Here is a 20,556-nt window from a genome sequence, read left to right as displayed (position 1 = left end):
TTTGAGGACACTGAGGACACTTATGGTATTGATCCTTGTTGTGAATTTTCGAATGGACAGACAAAGTTTCTGCCAGACGGAACGCTTTGCCACAGTCCTCACACTGGAATGGCTTTTCTCCGGTGTGCGTGCGAAGATGCACCGTCAGCCTGCATGCGTATGGGTACGTAGCGGAACAATGAGGGCACTGGTGTTTGTGTTTGATTCTGTGGACATTTGTATTAATTTTTGAGCCATGCTTGGATGAATCTTTAGACTTCGCTACGGTATAATCTTGTTGAGGACTTCGGTGTTCATTCGTCGGCAACAATTGCTGCTCGTTAACTTTCGAGACAGATGGATGACAAAAATATCCTGAATCTTCCTCAGCACTAGGATCCGTTTTACTCAATGTAGGGCCTTCGGCGCCATGCGTGATACAACAATTGTTTTGATCTTTAATTGATACAGAGTCGCCATGACACTTAATGGTCTTTCCTGCCATAGAAGCTTCTCCTTGAAGCTTACGGTTGAAAACGGAAGCATCCGTCTTGAGAATATTATGCTCATCTTTCCGATCTGCAACCGATAATTGTAGTTGTTGCTCGTCCATTGGTTCCCGTTTCAAAATTGTTTCCAGCGATTCCTCCTCTGCCTCAAACAAATCGTCGCGACGATAATAGTCGCATGTGCTTATCTGTTGTGAAATAGAAGCCATTCGATTCGATTGACAATCTTCTTCGACAACCTCAGTTTTGATCCACACAGATTTAACGCCATCCGTTATGTTCGGAAGTTTTGCAGTTATTTCGGCAGCAGTCAAATTTGGTGTGTCCACTTCTTTAAGAAATCGTTCGACTTTTTCATTTTTTAGGACGCATAGGCAGCGAAACTTATCCCATGAATCCAAGCGCGATTTGCAAGCCGAACACAAGTACGATGGAAATTTGGCCAATATGTTCATCTGTAAAAAGAGGTAAATTAATGTCGTTCTATAAAAGCAGGAGAAAATTATATTTAAGAAGGGCATCTTACTTCAACCTGCGTACTGGCGAATATTTGTTGCAAAAGATATGCGCCTCGTTCATCGGAAGTAATCGGCTCCAAAGCGCCATCCGTCGATAGGCACATTCGACATATAGGCGTGCTTCTGGAAAGAAATGTGCTGTTATACATATTGATTCTTGTTTACCGTTAACTTACTCGGCTGGTGAACGTTTAGAAGACTTCGAAGTTCTCTTTCTCATTTCGACTGAGCAGTTTATTACAGAGGAAAGTAAATTTCTACGCGTTGCGATTGTTTACCAAACAAGTTTCTTTCCAAATGACAATCTTCCATTTTTGACAGCTTCTATGCGGCCGAGAAGCAAAAAGGCGGAAGCTCGTTGATGCTGTGAGTAGCAGTTTGGAGGCTGTCAGTTCGATCGATTAATGATCGAATTAATTATATGATATCAATAAAGGGTGATGCACAATGAGCAATCCTGTCCCTCCGGTTCATTCACAGCGACGAGAGCCTGGAACTAGGGAAATTTCTCGCATAGAGAATAAAATTAAAAAAAAATTCAAACATACCTGTTGCGCACATTCATCAACTGTGGCCCGTGCTTTAAAACGTCAGCTGTCATACCGCACGCGAGCGCGTATTTACATTCAGCGAATGGCGCGATCTTGTGCATTGAACTTGCCGGCTGGACAACATTATCGGACATTTTACATCGGCTGCAAAAGTAGTGCTCCTTAATTTGTTATAGAATGTGCGACACAATAGTGATGGGTGTGAACTCCCAAAAGCGAAAACGATTGCGGTCTGACGATAGTGAGCGTTGCTTTGTCACGCAAAAAAAAACTTTCGTCAACCAACGGCTGCTGGATCGTCAAGATTCGGAGAAGATGAAACAAATTCATGGTAAGGACTTTTGTCGTCCAGTTTGGCTTCCGGGCTCTGAACATGGTGTTTGTGTCCTATAGCGAGAACAATCGGGTTGCTTTTCCAAGGGGCCAAGAACCACAGCAAAGTCGTTGGCGGTCCCATCGGTGGGAACGAATCCGTCAGATCCGTTCGTTTGCTGGGTGGTGGAGAAATCGACTACGATCCGGCTTCCGTAAGTCCGCTTCTTACAGTGCACAAGCATGCTTCAATTTCGATCAGATTTTCCCCTTCCAAAGGTTTCTGTTTGGGTGACGAAAAAGGCCGACAGACACTGCCGTCTGTGTGACCGGATGTCGATCGTGCACACAGATTGCACGAACTGCAACCTCGAGCTGTGCGAATACTGCGGAGTCGATTGTCACAATTGTCCGGAGAAAATTTGTCTCAACTGTGTGAAAGTGTTGTAAGTACACGACACAGTATTTCTTACCAACCAGGTATCAATGTTAATTCACCTCAACGCCATTTTAGCCAATGCGAATCGCAGGATAAACCGTGCTGTGAGCAGTGTCAAATGTTTCTACGTTAAAAACCGCGATACGAAGCTGTTCGTGGTCGCAGTGGTCGCAATAGAGAGAACCGATACAATATCGTAATGTTTAGTGCAAGTGTTAAAGATCCGCTTTTAGCTTATATAAGTAATGTTCCTTGTTTGTCACGGTAAAAGATGCACTCGTTTGACACGTTGTGACCATTGTTATGTACTTTATTCTATCGAACGCCCGAACACGTCGGTAGCTGATTCGTTTTCTGGTTCATTCCTTGCCGCCGCCGCTGGTACACTTCAAGCTGGTAGCTAAGGATTGGCTGCACCGCGGCGTCGTCCTGTCCTGCCAGCTGGAAGGTGTCGTCGTGCTTCTGTTTCTTGTCCAAAATCTCCGGATGTTTGACCCAAAATGCGTCGCTTATGAGATCCTCAAAAATGGGCACGATGAATTTCTGCTTACTCCCCGTGCCATCCGGTACGGTAACGTTCTTTCGCAGCAGGATGGTACCTTTCCGGTACATTACCGGTTCGTTGTTGTAGTTGATGTTGAACTGAGAGAAGAGTATCTCGTTCTTATCGCTAGCTAGCGTTCCCTGGAGGCGTTGCTCGGATTCCGCATTGCTGAGCCCGGACGCCACCAGGTTCCAGAAGGTGGTGTTGTACAGATTGTTCACGTGAACGTCCGCCTGTCGCCAGCTAAGGTAATCACGTAGGTTCTCTTCCGTCGGATACAGGACGGCGCGGGCATCGAACGACGGTGGGTAGCGCATGGTCAGCGCGCGGCCCTCGAAGATGCGCGCCCAGTGAAACATGTACGCCGAGGTGAACAAACTTGCCACGTAGCTGACTAGTTTATCCCGCCGGCGCTGGTACACGTTCGCGTCCCGGCGAAACACGAACGAATACTCGTCGCTCTGCCCGTACGCGATCACTATTTCGTTGAACTCCTGCATCACCGTCATACCGGCCATATTCATCAGCTGCAGTGCGTCGGCGTCGTTGGGTTTGTTGAACCGGTGGACATCGCAAAACCGGTGAAAGCCTTTGCCATCGATCCGCACCACGACCCAACAATTGGGCAACAGCTTGTCTTCCTGTTCGAAGCCCTTCACGTACTCGAAGCGACTCAGAGCCATCGCGGCGGTACGCAACGATCGTGTAATTTGTTTATTTACCGTCCTTAACACCGATGCAACAACGGACATACTTTGAGCAAGGGTTCCGAGAGAAAAGCAAAAACAATGGTATTGCTGACAGCTGCTGACAGTTGCTGAATGGCGTGCCACAGTCGATCCGGGGCGCGTCGAAGCTGTCAAAAGTACGTCTTGGCAGTGCATTGTGCGAACGGGGAGCGAACGATGAGCAAACACATTCGCGATAAAAGTGATACCAAAGCGAGTTTTATCTAGTTCTGTGCTGCCAATTGTATGTCGGCGATACCGTGGCTATCGGAGTAAAGTGTTGAGACCTCCGATCCCGGTTCCCGGTTTGCAAACTCGGAACGGGGCACGATCTGCCCGATTCCTGGCCCAGGATTGTGTCCGAAAGGGTCGGATGATACAATCTGCATCGTCTGCCGATTGCGGTGCTCCTGCTGCTGCAGTACTGTTAATTAAGTTGACGTCATACCTCCAGCGGATCCGCGCAGCTGGATGTTTGGAAGCTGGTTTTAGTTCGTCGTGTTGTCTCCATTAGCGTAAGTACCCTGCCAATCGTCGCACCAGAAAGCGTGTCGTGATTGCCGCAAGGTCAGCGCAAAACAGTTGAACAAAGCGGGATACGCCTAGTCGCGAGATCGCGAAAGAGGGCTCGACGACGGTGTCGGCCGGATCTCGACGGGACGGTGCAAGTGATGATGATGGTTAATTGAATCAATCGCATCCCCCTCCGGTGACGGCCGAGCTCACGATGAGAATCGCGAGACACACGCGCGTGTTCCGCAAAACAATGCGACTCGTTGTGTTACGGCGCCGCAACCGGCAGCTCTCTTTGCTCTGATTTCCCCACGACGCATCTTCGCATATCAGTGCGCGGGTGTGCAACGATTACGACAAAGCGCCGCCCGCCCAGCCGTGTGTTCTCCGCGTGTGACTCACCCACGGATGAATTGTTTTGTAAAAGTGCAAAACTTTGATTTGTCACTCGATTGATGTATCGGTGCACATTAAAAGCAGATAAGCGCAAAGCCTGCTTCGTGTGTCAAAATTATGCGCCTCCGAGACGAATGGTTGGCATCCGTGAGAAGGTGTTTTGGATGATGATAAATCCTTCCTTTGGTTCGGGGAAGTGCGTGCGACTAACGATTGATGAGATGATTCATCTGGCCTCACCGTACGAATGAAACCGCGTACGGTGTTTCAATCTAATTATGCTAATATTGTATGTGCGGGACAAGAAAACAAGGCCAAAATGAGTCAATCCACGCAACGTAATAAAATGTCGTCGGTGATGATTGGGGTAGCAGCTTCGGACACTTCTTCTGTCCCGTTGTACAGCACTATTGTTATGTGAAATCGGCAACGAGAAAATTTGTAGCTCGTACTATATGCGTTTTGTAACCGCGATACGTGCCGCCAGAGAGTGTCGATGTGTACTTTGATCAACCGTCAGCAAAAGTTGTTCCTCAACCGATTCGAAACTAATGTTTGGTGTGTACTGTGTCTCTCTTCCAGTGTGCACGATGCCCCGCGTGAAGGTACTGTACGATTTCAGCGGTGAGCCAAACTCGTCGGAGATATCGATCGCGGTCGACGAAATCCTGACCGTCACCAACACGGACGTGGGCGAGGGATGGTGGGAGGGCACGAACTCGCGCGGCCAGCGCGGCCTGTTCCCGGCGGCGTACGTAGAAACGATACCGGACGCTTCGACGGCACCGTCAGCACCACGGATGCCTCCACCGCCGTCGGCGGTCACGATGGCACAGTCTCAGAGCGGTGCCTGGAGTTCGGGCGGAGTTACGAAGTCCACCTCACAGCAGGCGGTCGGCGGTGGCGGTGGCAATCGATACGATCAGACCGCCGATGACTGGGGCGAGCAGCAGGACGATTGGGACGATGATTGGGATGACGATAATGATACATACTCCGAGATTGGTCCCGGTTCGGCGGGCGGCGCAGCCGGTGCAGCAGGGCGTGGGTCCCACAATGGCCAAAGCTCGCACCAGCAGCAGCAGCAGCTGACGCATTCGAGCAGTTACTATGCCAACGCGAACTTGCCAGCCCCGCCAGTTAGCGATGGAGACAATATGTCGCTCGCCTCGACCGCGACAACCGTGGCCGGCGGTCGCCGGGCGGCCGGTTCGGGGCCAAAGATTTTCACCAAATCCGGCGACACCTATCTGCTGGGGCTGCCGGTGCCGGATGTGTCGGAATCGGACCGGGTGCACGTGCTCTCCATGGAGCACGGGATCGTGTGGAAGCCGATGCGCGACACGTACACCGTGTCGGTGGACTCACCGAAGAAGGAGAAGAAATTTAACGGACTCAAAAGCTTCATCGCGTACCAGTTGACCCCGTCGTTCAACAACATTCCGGTGGCGCGCCGCTACAAACACTTCGACTGGCTGCACGAGCGGTTGGTGGCCAAATTTTGCCTGATCCCGATCCCGCCACTCCCGGACAAGCAGATTTCGGGCCGGTACGACGAGGAGTTTGTCGAGCACCGGCGCGTGCAGCTGCAGGAGTTTGTCGATTGGATGTGCCGCCATCCGATCCTGGCGACGTGCGGCGTCTGGATGCACTTCCTCACGTGCACGGACGAGAAAAAGTGGAAAACGGGCAAGCGGACGGCCGAGAAGGACCCACTGGTCGGGACGATGTTCTGTGCGTCCATCTTTCCACCGGAGAAGATGCTGCTCCAGTCGCAGGTTGAGCCGCAGGTCGAGGCGGCCGGCACGTTCGTGCCGCAGATGGACGCCGCCGTCAAGACGCTGTTTGCGATCTGCGGCGATCAGTCGAAGAAGTTTCAGGTGCAATGGAAGAAGGAGTACCAGCGCATCGGTGAAGGGTTCTCCGAGCTAGCCCGCGCCCTCGGCGTCGACGAGCGGCGTGCCGCGACCCAGATCAGCCTGTCGAACTCGGTCGGGCACGCGGCGGGAGTGTTCATCAGCATCGGCCAGCTGTTCGGCGAGCAGCCGAAGCACGATTTTGTGCCGTTCTCCGATCGGTTACACATCTACCGGGGGCTGCTCGGGGGCTGGCCGGACACACTGAACGAGTACCGGAATGCGGTGGTGAAGCGCAAGGACAGTGAACGGTTGACGGCGGAACAGAAGATGGACAACGGGCAGCTGCAGGAGGTCAACCGGCGGGTGGACGTGATGTCGTACGCACTGATCGCGGAAATGTCGCACTTCCGGGCGGAACGCGACACGCACCTCAAGGACACGATCCACAGCTTTATCGGTGCCCAGATCGAGTTCTACAAAGCGATCGTGCAGAAACTGGAACAGGCTCAGGGTTATTTCTAGAGGCGACCGGGCCAGAACGGGGAGGGGACAGCGAGAATTTGCGAGTGCCTTTCGGGTGCGTGTGGAAGAATTGGGCGCGGCATTCCAAGATCGCGGCACCCAACCGCGGCCATTCTGCTTTTGCTTTTCGTGACCTTTCGCGGCCTTCGGAGTTTGTACGTACGTGTGAGGGCACACGCACACCGTTTGGCCGGTGGGTGCCCTTTTTATAAACATATTTTCTTCTTTTTACGAAACGCAGGGCTTTACGGAAGTGATTTATGCTAAGAACAGGAGCGCGCTGTACAACTCGGGTCGATCGGAATGGCATCTGGTCTGGCTCGAACCCCGCTGGTTGGTTAGCAGAGGGTAAACGGCGCCGTTTGCCCCCACATTAACGATGTTTATATGAGAAACACTAAAATTAATCGAGGACACAACCTATGGACCTATTGTAAATTGCAATGTCAAGACACGAGCATAACAAAAATATGAAATGCCTTTAATCGAACACGGAACTCGAACGCTTGATGACAGGACTGGCTGGAACACGTGTTGGAACGTTAAGACCCTACCGTGATCGTGAATCCTTCCACAGGTTATTCAGCCCAATACCGAAATCCGATTGCGACGTTTGACAGGCTTAAGCAGCCGTGCCGGTGGTGCCGGCGGAGTCACCGGTACTTCCGACAGTCCGCCTGCGATGCTGGACCATTTGTTGTACAGCGAGCGCGCCAGGCGCACTGGATCCTCGCCGGAAGCGACCGTGGCGTACCGTTTGTCGTCCGTGGTGAACGGCAGCTCGACGTTGCGGAACACCTTGTCGCGTATTCGCGAATCGCTTGCCGTTCCGTTCGCGGCGAGGGCAATGCCCAGTTCGGTGAGAAATACGCGCCAGCGGGGCACGAAAAAGTCTTGCACCATACCGGCCCACTGTTTGTTAGCGTAGTCCACGATCTGTCCCTGCGGGCCCCATAGCGTTATCTGGATGCGTGCGTTGTACTCGTACTTCTGCCGTTGGAGTGGCGTTTCACCAAACTCCCGGGCTGCCGTGAGCCAGGGTCCCAGAAGGAAGTGCTGCTCGCTGGCCAACAATCGGTCGAGATCGGCCAGCAACTCCAGGAACTGATTCGCGTGCAGGCCAAAGCGCTCGATGTTTTTGCGCCGGTAATTATCCATCAGCGTGAGGTAGAGCGCGTCGGCCACGTTCTGGGCCAACTGGCGCGTCACGTCGACCACATCGTACCGGCAGAGCGCGTTGCAGTAACTCTCTTCGGCAAAAGAGAGCAACCGCTGTACGCCCTCGTTGAAAGCGGTCACATTGTACCAAACCTATGGGGGGGCGACAAGAACATCGGATTAGGATTCGGGCTGCACGGGCTGCCGGCGCGGTCTTACCCAGGGATTAATCTTGGTACTCGGTCGCCGATTGAAGGTGTACTTGCCGTGCATGCGCACCTGGCCGGCGTACGAGTATACGGTAGTGCGGAAAATGTCCCACGCTTCTTGGGCCTGCGATTCGCCGCCGGTTCCGTAACGCGCCCGGGCGTAGCGGCGGAACCACCGCTCCGGGTCCATCTGCTCCGGGTCCTGCCGGTCGTCGTACCACCCCATTTCGAGGGCGTACTCGTACAGACCGTAGTTCTGGTTGATACCCTCCGGCGTAATTCCGACACCGAGCATCGTGTACGTTGCGTTGCCGCGCGTGCTGCCGATTCCGCGGTACACGCGCTCCACTGTACCGAGCATACCGAGGGTTCCGCCAAAGTTGCTCAGCATGCACCAGATGAACGGTTGGCCGGCGTACGATTCGGTGCGTCCGTACTGTGGGAACTGTTCCGATTGAAGGTCGAGCACCAACATCCGGCCAGTCGGAACGGCCGTCAGAAAGGCACGGATGGCACGATCGCTCCAGAAGGGATTCTTCACAAACATCCAGCCCTGCAGCAGCCAGACAGCCAGCGGATCTACCTCCGCCATTGCGTCGTAGATCGAAGAGGCCACACTCGTGAGGTACTTGCCGCCGGACGAGACCGGATCGATTTCGTTGAACGGGTCGGCAAAGTACACGTGATCGCTACCGTACCGCTCGATCATGCGCGCCAGGAACCGCGAGCCGAGTTCCCCGAAAAGCGGCTCCGTTGGGTCGAGGAACAGGGGGCTCGCGTACTGGGGCGGAAAGCCGTTCCACACGGACACGTTGGCGAACTTGGTGTTTGGGTAGAGCGCCCGGAACGGTACCGGAAGGTGGCCGGCGAACGCCGGTAACGCCACCATCATTCCGAGTCGTCGCATCTCGTGGACCATGCGCTGCTGCAGGGTGCGACCGAACTGGGCGAAGCTCTCCATCAGTGGTCCTCCCCAGCCGCGGATGTTACCCATTCGTTGCCAGGCGAAAAAGCCCGGCCCCGACAGGTGGTTCTCGATTTGCGGTGCCGTTAGGTTGTACTCCAGATACAGGTCGATCCAAACGTCCTCCTGGAACGGTGCCAGGCTCAGCGTGATCCCCTGCAGTGCCATCCAGTCGATGTGGGTCCGCCACTGCGTCCAGCGCCACCACGTGAACGAGTATGACCACGTGCACACGTTCTGGTAGTAGACGAAGGCACTGGGAGCCGTTACGGTTTCATTGACGGCCGGCAGCGGAACCGGTAGCCGCAGTTGCGACCCTTCCCAGGCTACCAGGCAGTGGCAGTAGCGCTTCAGATAGTGGTAGAATGCCTTCGTGGCAGCCACTCCGCTCGAGGCGACGATCTGCACCACCGCAGGGTTCGCCGCAGCTTCATCTTTGAATATCTTTGAAACAGGGGACAAACACAGTTACACGTACGTTTTTAAGACACTCCAGGCGATATCCGTGGACGGTACTCACGTGAAACGTATTTCTTTCCAGGGAGCTGTCAATCTGCACCCGGAACGGTGCCGCTTGTTCCGCACCGATCGTTCGGGCGATCACCTCCAGTGCGGCCTTCCGCTGGACACTGGCCGATGCTTGTGGGCGCATGTGCTTGAGAATGTGGGCCGCGTAGTCAGGGATGGCGGCGTCCCCGTGGGGCCACCAGGGTGTCGCAAGTAACAATATTAAAACACTCCTCATCTCGTCTCGAGCGGCTGGCCGGCTGTCGACTGATCCGAAATCGGAGTCCGAACGGCGGGCAAGTTAATCTTGCGGACGTATGTAAACACCGGAGCGTCTGGTGATGATAATGGACCAATTGAATGAAATTACTATCAGCTCTCTTGGGGGGGGGCCTTTCGTCCGAATGTTTGCTTGGCATCTGCTGTGTTTGTGGACCGGGCGGTCAAAGCAACCGGAACCAAACCAGTGGTCTGTAAAAATTACTTTATTCAATCAAAAATTAATCCACAGCAGCTTTTTATTAAAAGTTAAAAAGGATGATTGAAAATGAACACAAAAATCAATTATTCAGTTCAGTAGCTAAACTTCAGTAGCAGTAGTTCAGTAAAGTCAGTCAAGTAGTCAAGTCAGTAAAGTCAAGTTCAGTAAAAGTTCAGTAGCAGTAGTTCAGTAGCTAAACTTCTTTTTGCTGTCATCATGATTATATCTTTTACTGATTTCAATTATAATTTGATTACATTAAAAGTTAGTAACCAAAAGTAACCGATCTGACGTTTTTGCGGTCCGATTTACGGCTCGTGGAGCACGTCTTAATAACGCGAGAGAGACGGGAGAGAAATACAGAGAGAAAAGAGACCGGGAAGGCAAAAAACAGAGACCGGGAACGAAAAGTCGAAGGTTTCAGCATCTTCAGGCGGTCAGAAAGTACAGAGCTTAAAGAGTAAAGAGTTATTTCAACTTCAAACTTGTCGAACATCCGTTAAAACAGCTCGTAGCTGTAATCTGTTCAGGCTCTTACAAAAGGTGTGTTTCGTTACAATAATAATAACGTCCAAGCTGTGAAAACTAGAGTGGTTCCGTGACACGCCAGAACACAGCTTGCCAGAGCATCGTGAGTGCCGATCGGTGTTTTCAAATTAATTGTGGGGCGGTTTTAGTTTTTAAATCAAACGCGCAAACCGTTGTCCAACATAAACCGTACAGAATCCTCAGAATCCGTGCAGATCGAGTGTGATTCAGAAGAGAGTGACCCGTTTGAATATCTGGCTGCTGTTGGGCGCGCCAAACGTGTGATGATAATTTTATGCGTAACATCTGGCGTGGTGTGACGGAGAATTTCAATTCTGACATTGAATTCCTTCGTTCGCCGGTGACTACTAGATTCGTGAGTAGTGTTCCCCAGAGTCCGGTGACGGGGCCGAATATGTTGACGGTTGCCCCGCACAACCAGCCACAGCATCCTCCGTTTCGCTGGGCGTTCATTTTGCGATCCCCTTTTTGTTGTGTTATTTCTGTCGTTTTGGTCAGAGAAACGTGCGTTTCCACGTTTCGATCCGCTTGGCCGAAAACATTTGGAACATTTCCTTCGCCCCAGTGAAACGCAAGCGTCGATTGTAAGGAAAACAGTGTACGGGCGGTACATGTGAATTTTCCACAAAACTCCGATCGTTTGACCAAACGGTGGCCACGGCACACGCGGCGAGGTGACAAAGTGTTGAAGACAACGTCTTTTTTTATTGTGACGCGCGTGTGGTGAAAAACTAAAAATAAACCCCAGTTCATCCGAAATCATTCGAAACCGCCCAACCGAAGGCGCGCCGCGTTTGAACGATCTTGATGAAAGGCAAAATTTTACCACACCGTCCCCTGGAACCGGATCGTAAGTTAACCCAACCCGTCGGCGATCCCGCGCGTGGCAGGAGCGAAAAATTGGCGAAACATTAAGTGCGACCGTAAAGTCCGTCCGAGGACATTCGATGCGGCCGTGGCGCCGAATTTGTTTACTCCGGAATCTGTTCCCAATTTTCGCAGGCGCGCCCCATTAAAGTTCTAACATTAATCTCCGGCAAATGTGATTCAGGTCGGATCAATTTCCGTTTCCAAAGTGCGTCACGGGTGTGTCATAATTCGAAGCGCGGCCAACACTTTGTCGAAGGACAGCTCCTTCTCCGATTCGTAATAATGATTATTTATTCGTTCGAAAATAAACACGCGCCACCCGGCATCACGAGGAGGATGTCGCAACAACCTTTCTCGGTTCTCTCGGCCGGCCGGGCGTCGGGTGTTTGCATGAAATCATCACCAAACTCCGCGCTTTGGTCTGTTTGCCGACAATGTCCGGTCGGCGGTGTTGAGGAGCATAAGGAAGCTAAACAATGGGCCAAAGCAAATGTTCAGAATTCATAAGACATATTTTTAGAAGTTCCCGTGCCACGGAAAGGGGTTGATTTTGGGTGCCCGTTGCCCATCGGACGCCCGCCACAAGGTCACGCGCACGAGAAGAGGCTGTTTTACGACCCCAACAGCGCGCGCTCTTCTGTGCGAGGACAACCGGGTGACATCAGACAACGGCGGTGACTTAATGGGCTCGGTTTGCTTTGCTCGCGCCATCATCATCGACACCGAGCGGAGCAGCGAGTCCGTCACGACTCGCGAGGTCAATTGGTCCGCCTAACGGCCGCAGCATAAAACGCCACGGTGTTCCCGGTGATTGTACTGCGTCGCCAGCTTTCACTGGCCTCGCATAATTTGGGCGCTTTTCGCTGCAAATGTCGTCGCCATTCCCCGGGAACCACCGGGGACCATGTTGTCGGTCGGGCGGGTTGTCCAAATTTTACCGTATTTGGTAAAACAATAACCGGCCGCGAGTTCGCCCCGGCATTCCAGCGGCCGAGAAGGGAAGAGGGCCTCGGTCACCGTTGATTTATTCCTCTACTTGTTGCTCCGAAAGTTATGCTGTCGGTCACAAAAAGTGCGCCCGTAATCTTGCGTGGCCGCCCGGCGCAGGAGGTTAAGGACATCGGCCATATCAAGGCGGGCGCGCTTATCGCCGCGCTGCGTGGGTCTGCCTTGCCTTGAACGATTTTCGGACCAAACTTCGGACCAAGCTTCGGGAGACAGCAAATTATCATACCATAAATTAAAGCCTGCCGACCAGACCGGAACGGGTTCGGGCGCGTTTTCGGGTCGCGCCGGTTGCGCCGAAATGCAAATGAAGTTATTGTCCAGCGCTTTTTTTATGGTCATTTTTTGTTCCTTTTTTCTTTCGTTTCCGGCGTGCGCGGGGTCACCGAATGCAGGCGGCCACCAGATCGATTAACCGTCAATCGCGAACCGTTGCAACGGTTAATGCAAACATTAACCGGCCGGTGTACCGTTAACTGTGGTGAGTGCAAACTGACAAAAATGTCTTCATGTCGCCGGCTGCCGCCGCGGATCGACGTCGGTAAGGAACGACGTGATTGTATTTTTGCTTTCGCGGGGACCTCGCGTTGACAAGTACCGAGGATGGATGGATGGACGGACGAAAGAGATTGATCAATACGTGATCCGATGGCCCATCGATCTGCGGCCACTGGGGTGATAATGGTGGCCCGAGTTTCTCCGATGGCATCCTGCTGGCATCCCGGCGCTCCAGACGCACGGCGCGTTTAACCAGTTTTTCGCGACCGTCTTCCCCCCCGGTTGGGTCCACGAAATGTCAAACGGGACGGACGTTGACGGACCGCGCGGGATGTGTATGATTTAATGGCGCCATTCACCTACGCCCATATAAGGCCACTGTCCGCCGGGTTCGGGGAGCGTGCGTGCGTGCGTCGGGTAATCTCGGGAAGTCGCCCTGTCCTGCACCACTGCATCTGCCGCTCCGGGGGAACGGGTTGCTAAATGAACCACCGACATCGATCGGTCGGAATACTGATTCGGCGGCCATTCTTTTGATGATCCTCCTCGTGAAAGGGGGCCTCTCCGTGCAGCGAAGTGCAATATGGCGGATGGTTTTGAGCGTTTCTGACCTTCTGGCCAGGCAAGGTATCAAGGGGGCCGCTTTATCAGCGATCGCCTTCCGTGGAGTCATGAGATTCTTGGCCCCGGCACGACCGGAGAGGACATAGCGTTGGAGTTGCTTAAACACGATTCCGTGGTTAGAATTTCTGGCGGCATGCCGCACGTTCTTTCGGGGCCACCGTTCGTGACCGGGACCGATGCTTCTCGCTTCTTGGTGGCTCGTGACCCGCCTCACGAGAGGAACTCACATAAAGCGTGTTTAATCAGGGAGAGAAGAGCAGGGAAGCGCTCACAGGCCACATTATTCATCCTGCTAACGACGGGCAACGTGCTGACGGCGTGCTGTCAAACACTCTCGACTTCACGTGATCGCAGTTCGATCGCAGTTCTATTTCCGAGTCGCGAAAAGGGGGCCGTCGAGTGCCCCGTCCGCTATCTTTCCCTTGGCGCTCGCTGCGTTAAATGGCCAATAATGAGTCAATCGACGGGCGGATCGAAGCACACTCGGCTCGGCCCGCCACTTGAGATGTGCGCCACTTGAGTCCCGGGCCGGATGATAATTAATTGAGCCGATAATTGAGTTTAAGTATCCCGGCAGAGGGGTCGGTACGGTGTGCGAAATGAAGCGATGATGGAAATTGATGATCGAGGCGTTCGAGGAGAAAGCTGACCTTGCCGCCTGGGCCTTGGCACTGCCTAACTGTGGCGATTTAATTTGATAATGCTCAAAATTTCCCAAAGACAATTTGCTGGCCAGCCAGAAACGTGACCCGTAACGTCGTGAGGTTTACGAGCAGTTTGGAGGACATAATGGCTTTCTCACCGCCCTCTAAGTGGCCCTTACAGTTATGAGTCATTCGCTGGGGGGCGGGTTAACGATGGGAGAGTGCAAAGATGATGGCATCGCGCGGAATGTAACCCCGCTGTGGCCGGATCCCGAGTGGAATCCATAATCTTTCCCCACCCGCCGGCAGAAGCGTCACGTATCGCGTCATTTGCTCTGCCCAGCAGAAAGCTTCACGGGGCACTGGTGCGGTGAATCATTTCGCCTGGCCACGCGACCGCCAAACGCCCAGACAGAGTGTCGACGGTTTCTTCCCCCGGGAGCGAGCGCTGCAACTGCAAGGACCAAGGACACCGGGCCACTGGGCACCGGGTAATGAAATTATAATGCTGTGCATGCAATCCATTGGGGCCACCGGAACACGGGCAAGGTCGTTCCGCTTAGTTTAATTGCTGCAGAGGAACCCTGTGGAAGGCGGGTTGAGGCGGGTGGTCACCGTGACCTCTGACCCGAGCCCGGAGAACGATGGGCGCCACGGTGGTAATGAAACTTTCCGTTCTCGAGCCGGCCCACGGGATGATGTCATCGGGTCCTCTCCCCTCTCCCGGGAGACCGATGTCAGATGGCGACAAGGTGATGGGGTTGCCGGGGTCCGATCTTGCGCATTTACTTTCGCGCGCCGTGTTGTCTTTGGCCTGTGTTGCTATTGCGAGCCGGGTAAGGGTAAACAACGGACAGATTCGGTGCCAGGCCACGCTTGGGTCCCGTGCGGATCAATATTGCCGAGTTTTTTGCCGATTGAAAATTCATCGCCGCGGCATTACATCATGGCGCTATTACTGGGACCATGAGCCGGGCTTTACAATATTCACCCCGCGAGTCGGCTCAAGGACACACTGGCTAAGTCGGGTGGCCCCCCCTCCTCGGGATCAGATATTAATATCGGCCAGAAATGGGGTTCCGGTTCCGAAAGTTGCTTGAAATAATTATCAACAATTATATTAATTGGTCGCTGTACAAGTCGCCCAGGCTCAGGCCCAGGCCCTGGCCACTTTTGGTCGGCTATAAAACGCGAGGTATGATTCTAAAACTGTTAGCCCCCCCAGAAAGAAGCTCCAATCGGAAAAGGTAGACCAAAACCGTGGGGCGTCCAATTGGTCCGCCCGGAGCCACGTGCTCTGGAGCGTGGCGGAGCGTCGCTGAATAATGCATCTCGTGGCTGGCCCCGGGCTGAGACGGCGAAACACGTGCTGCCGGTGGCCGGAAACAGTGGGCCGTTGGCGGGCCGATTGTTTACGATACTCGGCCCGATGGTTAAACATTGTCCATCTCCCTCTCGCTTCCGGCCGGACCGCCGGTATCCATTTCGGGCGGTCCCAAAAATGCAGATGCTTCCAAACTTCGAGGCCGGGGAGAGAGAGACATTTGATCGCCTCGCCGCGCGATAAGTCGCCGGGGTCGTCCGCGGCCAACGCAATCCCATAATTTCCATTCCCGTTCCCGCTGCACTGTAAGATAAACATTCCGAGAGCTGGGGAACTGAGAATGGTGCCGGGTCCGGAAGCCGCCACGGGACAAGCCGGGAAAATGGTCTCCCGTTGGGTCACTCCATCGGCTCTCTCTCTCTAACTGTGCACCATCCGATTTACTGTCCCCAGTGTGGCAAGGCAAAGAAGAATTAGGTCATCCACCACCAGCGTGTCGTGTGTCTAGGATGACGCCATTTTCGCCAGTTGACGCCCCGCACAGGGGGCGCGCGCGCGCGCCAGGACCAGATACGAAATAAAATATTAATAGACGAAATGCACGAAGCGGCCAGTCCTCGCCCTGTTGTTGTTGTGGATTTTTCCGTTACTCATTTCGACAACGGGGGCAGCACGGGGAGACGAACTTTTCTGACGACGACGACGACGACAGCATCATGATGGTGCGTGTGGTCGAAGGTCATGACGTTCGGGTTCGGGTCCCCGACCCGCCCGGGACGAGATGATGTCCTGTGGCCCGGGTCGCCGTATGTGTCCTTACGATAGACGCATGGCAATCGATCGCAAATTATACGCAAGGAATCGATCGATACGAGGGTTCATTGGCTCATAGGGGGCTCACAGAGGAGCTTCTTTTTCTAAAATATAATCCAGTCCTCAGTCCTCAGTTTTGCACAGTTTCTACATAATTAATTTCATTTCCCGATACCGTTTTTCGGATCCCATTAGAGACTCACTTCGTGTTGGTCCTTCAAGAGCTTTTAAGATCTTGTTTTGTGGATGTCAAATAATGATTGAATAATTTCGCTAGGTGGCTGAGCAAGATTCCAATCAAACTGGCTGCCCAACCTCTGCTGCTGACCAATTGCCACCAAACGTGACAACACTTTCGATTGCACTGGAACGTCGTGGCCGCCGAATGCGGCTCGGCTTGACACACCATCTACAGAGCATGACGGATGATGCGATCATTTACATTAATAAACTATTTGCATGCGTGGGCCAACCGTCCGTCCGGCTGGGTTGGCCACGGTGATGACGACGTCGATGGCGCATGTAATACACTCAATATCAATCGACCTTAACCCGGGGGGAGGGCCACGACTACAATTGACAGCCCGAAAGGGCCGAACGTGTCGCAATCGAACGAAGGTCTCTTGGCCACTTGAAATTAGATGCCATTTTATCAGCCATCTGACAGCCAATTTCCAAATCGGATCGCGATCGCGTCGATCGCGCGCCGATCGCCTGCGTGTAACGTGAGATCAGATTGGAATTTGTCAAAATATTCATCAACGAGCGGCCCTCATCGTCGTCCTTATCACTGACACCATCTCTGGGCTCTCGGGGGGGTGGGGATGGAGTTTCGGGGCGTAACGGCGTCCAACCAATTAAACCGGCCACGACAACTGACCCGCCGACCGCTGCTGCTGTGGGAGTCAAACAGTTCTCATTCTGGACTCTGGAACTGGATTATCGTGGACCGCCGTGGGTCCGCCAAATTTATATCCTTCCAAGTGGGCCTTGGGACGCGCTCATCTTTTGCGCCTCGGTTTGGCCAATTCTCCTTTCACTTTAATGTTTATTTGATCACGTGACCTGTCCACTCACCCGGGGTCCAAAAAAGGCGTTTTTCTGGGACCAGTTTTGGTCCGATCCCTCCCGGGGGCTAGGCCGTGTAGAACCCGGGCAAGCCGGGGCAAGGTTAACGGGAACTCGGGCGAGGGCGCACGCATAGCGGAATGATCGTAAATCATACGCGAAAGCGCGTGTCGTGAGTGAGTGAGAGACAGAGAGAGGCTAAGGGTAAGCTTTCTCCTCCGGCAGGGGAGACATCCCCAAAACTGTACTGGGCAAAAGACCGCGCCGCGTCCCGGTAATAGACCTCGACACCTCCCGGACACCCTTCACAAAACGGATTAAACGGTGGCCGGGTTTGATGTGCGCACTTCCCGGGGGCCGTCGGGACTGGTTGTTGAAATGTGTTCATTTTGATCGGACCGATAACAGTGTACACGGTCCAAAGAGATCCGGAGTCAGGCCGCCGTAACGCACTCCACGGGGGGGGGGGGGGGCGAGGCCCTATGTCTCTTATGCTTGGCCACGGGAACTGCCTCGTCGTAATTGAAAAGCAACACGCCAGCGAACGCGAGTGTGTCTGTGGTGAGGTAATTAGTGTATTTTGTTAGAAACGAAAGGTTCCGTTTTGGGGTTTGAAGCCCTGGGTGGTGTCCCACACACGGCACGGCACAGCGGATGACAGTGTCTGGGTCGTCCCTGGGCGTAGCAGAGGGTGTTAAATTATTGCGCAAAGATTTAATAACTCTTCGCCTCGGCCCACGATGCCGACGATGGCAAGCGACTGGCGGCTGGCGGCTGGCGTGCCAAGAACGCATTTGGAGTGCATAAAGTGCATTTTACGGCTTGAGTTACTGGGGGTCTCTGGAACGCAAGGTGTTCGCTCTAAATTTGATACAAAATGGTTCAATGTCTCGTTACAGTTACGTTCTAAGGCAAGTTCCAATGATAAAATGTAGCAAATACTGAGTTGTTTATTATATTCGAAGCTTCGATAATGAAGGGCGCTGCTTCGAGCCTAATTTTTTATTGGTATACTCTTAATATGAACGTACTTGAAAATTCATTTCAATCGGTCCCTTATTTTTTTACAAGTTTTTTTTAACACTTAGTATCGACTTGTGACAGTATTTTTTTACAATGGAAAAAATCAACTATCGTGCAGTGATTTATTTTTTATTTTGAAAAATTATGAACGAATGGCGAAAGTTTATAAGGAATCTTCGCCGTTCAATTAGTACATTAAAAGAAGGGTTTTTTTAGTTTAAACGTGGTCGTACTAGCCTTCAAGACGAACCACGTCAAAAACGCCAAAAAAACAGACACAACACCTGAAATCGTAGAAAAATTACAAAATATCGTATTGGAAAATCCTCGAATTACTGATAGGGATTTAGTATAAGGCGCTGTCATCTCATTGAGCAGTTTAACCAATATTTTGACTGAAATATTGGAACATTGGAACAATGCACCAGGTCGCAAGAGCAATTTGAAAAGGGCAAAAATCCATGAATTAAAGTTCGAATTGTTGGAGTATCCAGCGTATTCAGCCGTTTTGGCCCCTAGCGACTTCCATCTGTTTCCATAGCCCAAAAAAAATCATGCGCCGAAATCGTTTTCGAAAATCTGAATAACAAAGTGTTGTTCTCTGAACAACCCAGTATAAATTAATCGACAAACGTTACCACCTGACGTTCCTCGAAGAGGCCATTTAGTGTTAAGAAATAGGGAAAAATCATGTCTTAAAATTGGGGTGTCTTAAAAGGGTATTAAACGGTCACGCCCTCAGAGGTCCTCTGGGAGGTAACACTACAAATGGCTGTTGTTAACAAACTACCAGGCTAACGGCCCTCAAACTTGTCCTCTTTACGGCTTAACCTTTCCGTCCCTAACTTCCTCTTTGACGGACTTTATTTCACTCAGCACATGGATCTGTACATCGGTTCACCACTTTGTTTAACTTGATCTTTTATTTGTTTCACTAATTTATTAAATTTCTTCCACCGCCGACGGACCACCGCCAATTGGATTCTCACGGCGGATCCACCCGGGACGAGACAAACATGTTCCCGCCCGGTTTTTGTCTGGTAACATTTTCAAAGTGAAGATCTTTCACGACGATCGTCGCAGATGTTTGGCACCTTAAGCCGCGCTGGCAATGTTTGCTTTCATTCGCTTCGGCCCCCCGGCGGGGAGTATACATAATTCATGCGCACGGCTTATGCTCAGCGAACCCGAACGTTGGCCGCGCGGTGGAGTTTTATTTATTGTGCGTTTGTTAGAGTCGCATCGCGCCGCGATTTGGCAAACTTCTTGTGAGGTGAGATGAGTATGGCAAATAAACGGGCCACTAAGGGGCCGCCTTTGAATGGGGCAGAACCTTCTCGACCTCGAGCTGTTGTGTGCCTTGAAGATGTGCGCGCCGTTAGTTTTTAATCTCGCCCGACGGTTCCGAACTGGAGCGCGCTTCTGAAGTGGTCCGTATGCAAGTGATTGGCAAACAATGTCCAGCGTTGATTGTGCGTCGTCCTCGTTGTCGGTCGATCATGTGGCTTAAGGAGCGATTCAAACGGCATCGTCATGCAGGCCCATTCCGGTGATCGTTAATATCGTCCACTGCGTCCGGTGTGGACACCATCTGGTGTCGCCCGGAGAATGCAAATTATGGTTACGATCCGCTCCGGTGGGTCAATGTCATATTCGACCAACATCTGGCACGGTGTGGGTGCGCACACCGAGTGGGCTTATGAATGTGAATTTTAATCAACCCGAGGGCGCACCCAATGTTTATGGACCCTACGCGCTATACGGTGTTAAAATATCCCAAACGGAACTGGTGAGAATTCGTAGCCCTCCCTGATCGTAATGCTTACTCATTGATCAACTCCTGAGTCTTATCAGCGCACGCCCCGCGTCTTTCAACGCGGCATGTCAGGACGTTTCATAACAACTCGCGCCGCTCCGTGGGGTGTGAATGAACGCCGATAGCTTCATTG

The 20,556-nt window shown here is 52.5% G+C and overlaps 5 protein-coding genes across 5 annotated transcripts in view; 2 read left to right on the top strand and 3 right to left on the bottom strand.

The window, feature by feature from the left end:
* Nucleotides 1–1,123, bottom strand: part of LOC131206684 (zinc finger protein 566-like) — a 1,737-nt gene extending 614 nt beyond the window's left edge. Inside the window, exons 1-2 of the mRNA XM_058199345.1 lie at nt 1,015–1,123; nt 63–943 (exon numbers count right to left, since the gene is read on the bottom strand). Coding sequence (XP_058055328.1) covers nt 63–943; nt 1,015–1,110 — 977 coding nt within the window. The 5' untranslated portion in view covers nt 1,111–1,123. The remainder of the gene's footprint in view (nt 1–62; nt 944–1,014) is intronic.
* Nucleotides 1,124–1,650: 527 nt separating this feature from the next.
* On the top strand, nt 1,651–2,579 carry LOC131205996 (uncharacterized). The gene is made up of 4 exons (XM_058198340.1): nt 1,651–1,888; nt 1,951–2,084; nt 2,149–2,315; nt 2,384–2,579. The coding sequence occupies exons 1-4, from the start codon at nt 1,735–1,737 to the stop codon at nt 2,439–2,441; spliced, it is 513 nt and encodes a 170-aa protein (XP_058054323.1). The 5' UTR covers nt 1,651–1,734; the 3' UTR covers nt 2,442–2,579.
* A 44-nt stretch (nt 2,580–2,623) lies between these two features.
* On the bottom strand, nt 2,624–3,596 carry LOC131206683 (probable tRNA(His) guanylyltransferase). The gene has a single exon (XM_058199344.1). It carries the CDS (start codon nt 3,533–3,535, stop codon nt 2,624–2,626), a length of 912 nt encoding a protein of 303 aa, XP_058055327.1. The 5' UTR covers nt 3,536–3,596.
* A 154-nt stretch (nt 3,597–3,750) lies between these two features.
* On the top strand, nt 3,751–7,324 carry LOC131205594 (sorting nexin lst-4). The gene is made up of 2 exons (XM_058197757.1): nt 3,751–4,095; nt 5,072–7,324. Exon 2 carries the CDS (start codon nt 5,080–5,082, stop codon nt 6,868–6,870), a length of 1,791 nt encoding a protein of 596 aa, XP_058053740.1. The 5' UTR covers nt 3,751–4,095; nt 5,072–5,079; the 3' UTR covers nt 6,871–7,324.
* On the bottom strand, nt 7,165–9,946 carry LOC131205593 (alpha-N-acetylglucosaminidase). The gene is made up of 3 exons (XM_058197755.1): nt 9,722–9,946; nt 8,248–9,645; nt 7,165–8,181 (listed from the first exon to the last, which is right to left on the bottom strand). The coding sequence occupies exons 1-3, from the start codon at nt 9,944–9,946 to the stop codon at nt 7,453–7,455; spliced, it is 2,352 nt and encodes a 783-aa protein (XP_058053738.1). The 3' UTR covers nt 7,165–7,452.
* Between the last annotated feature and the right edge of the window lie 10,610 nt (nt 9,947–20,556).

This window comes from Anopheles bellator, chromosome 1 (assembly GCF_943735745.2).
Source record: "Anopheles bellator chromosome 1, idAnoBellAS_SP24_06.2, whole genome shotgun sequence".
Taxonomy (NCBI): domain Eukaryota; kingdom Metazoa; phylum Arthropoda; class Insecta; order Diptera; family Culicidae; genus Anopheles; species Anopheles bellator.
The sequence above is the reverse complement of the archived record's forward strand: the minus strand, read 5'-3'. Positions and strand labels throughout refer to the sequence as shown.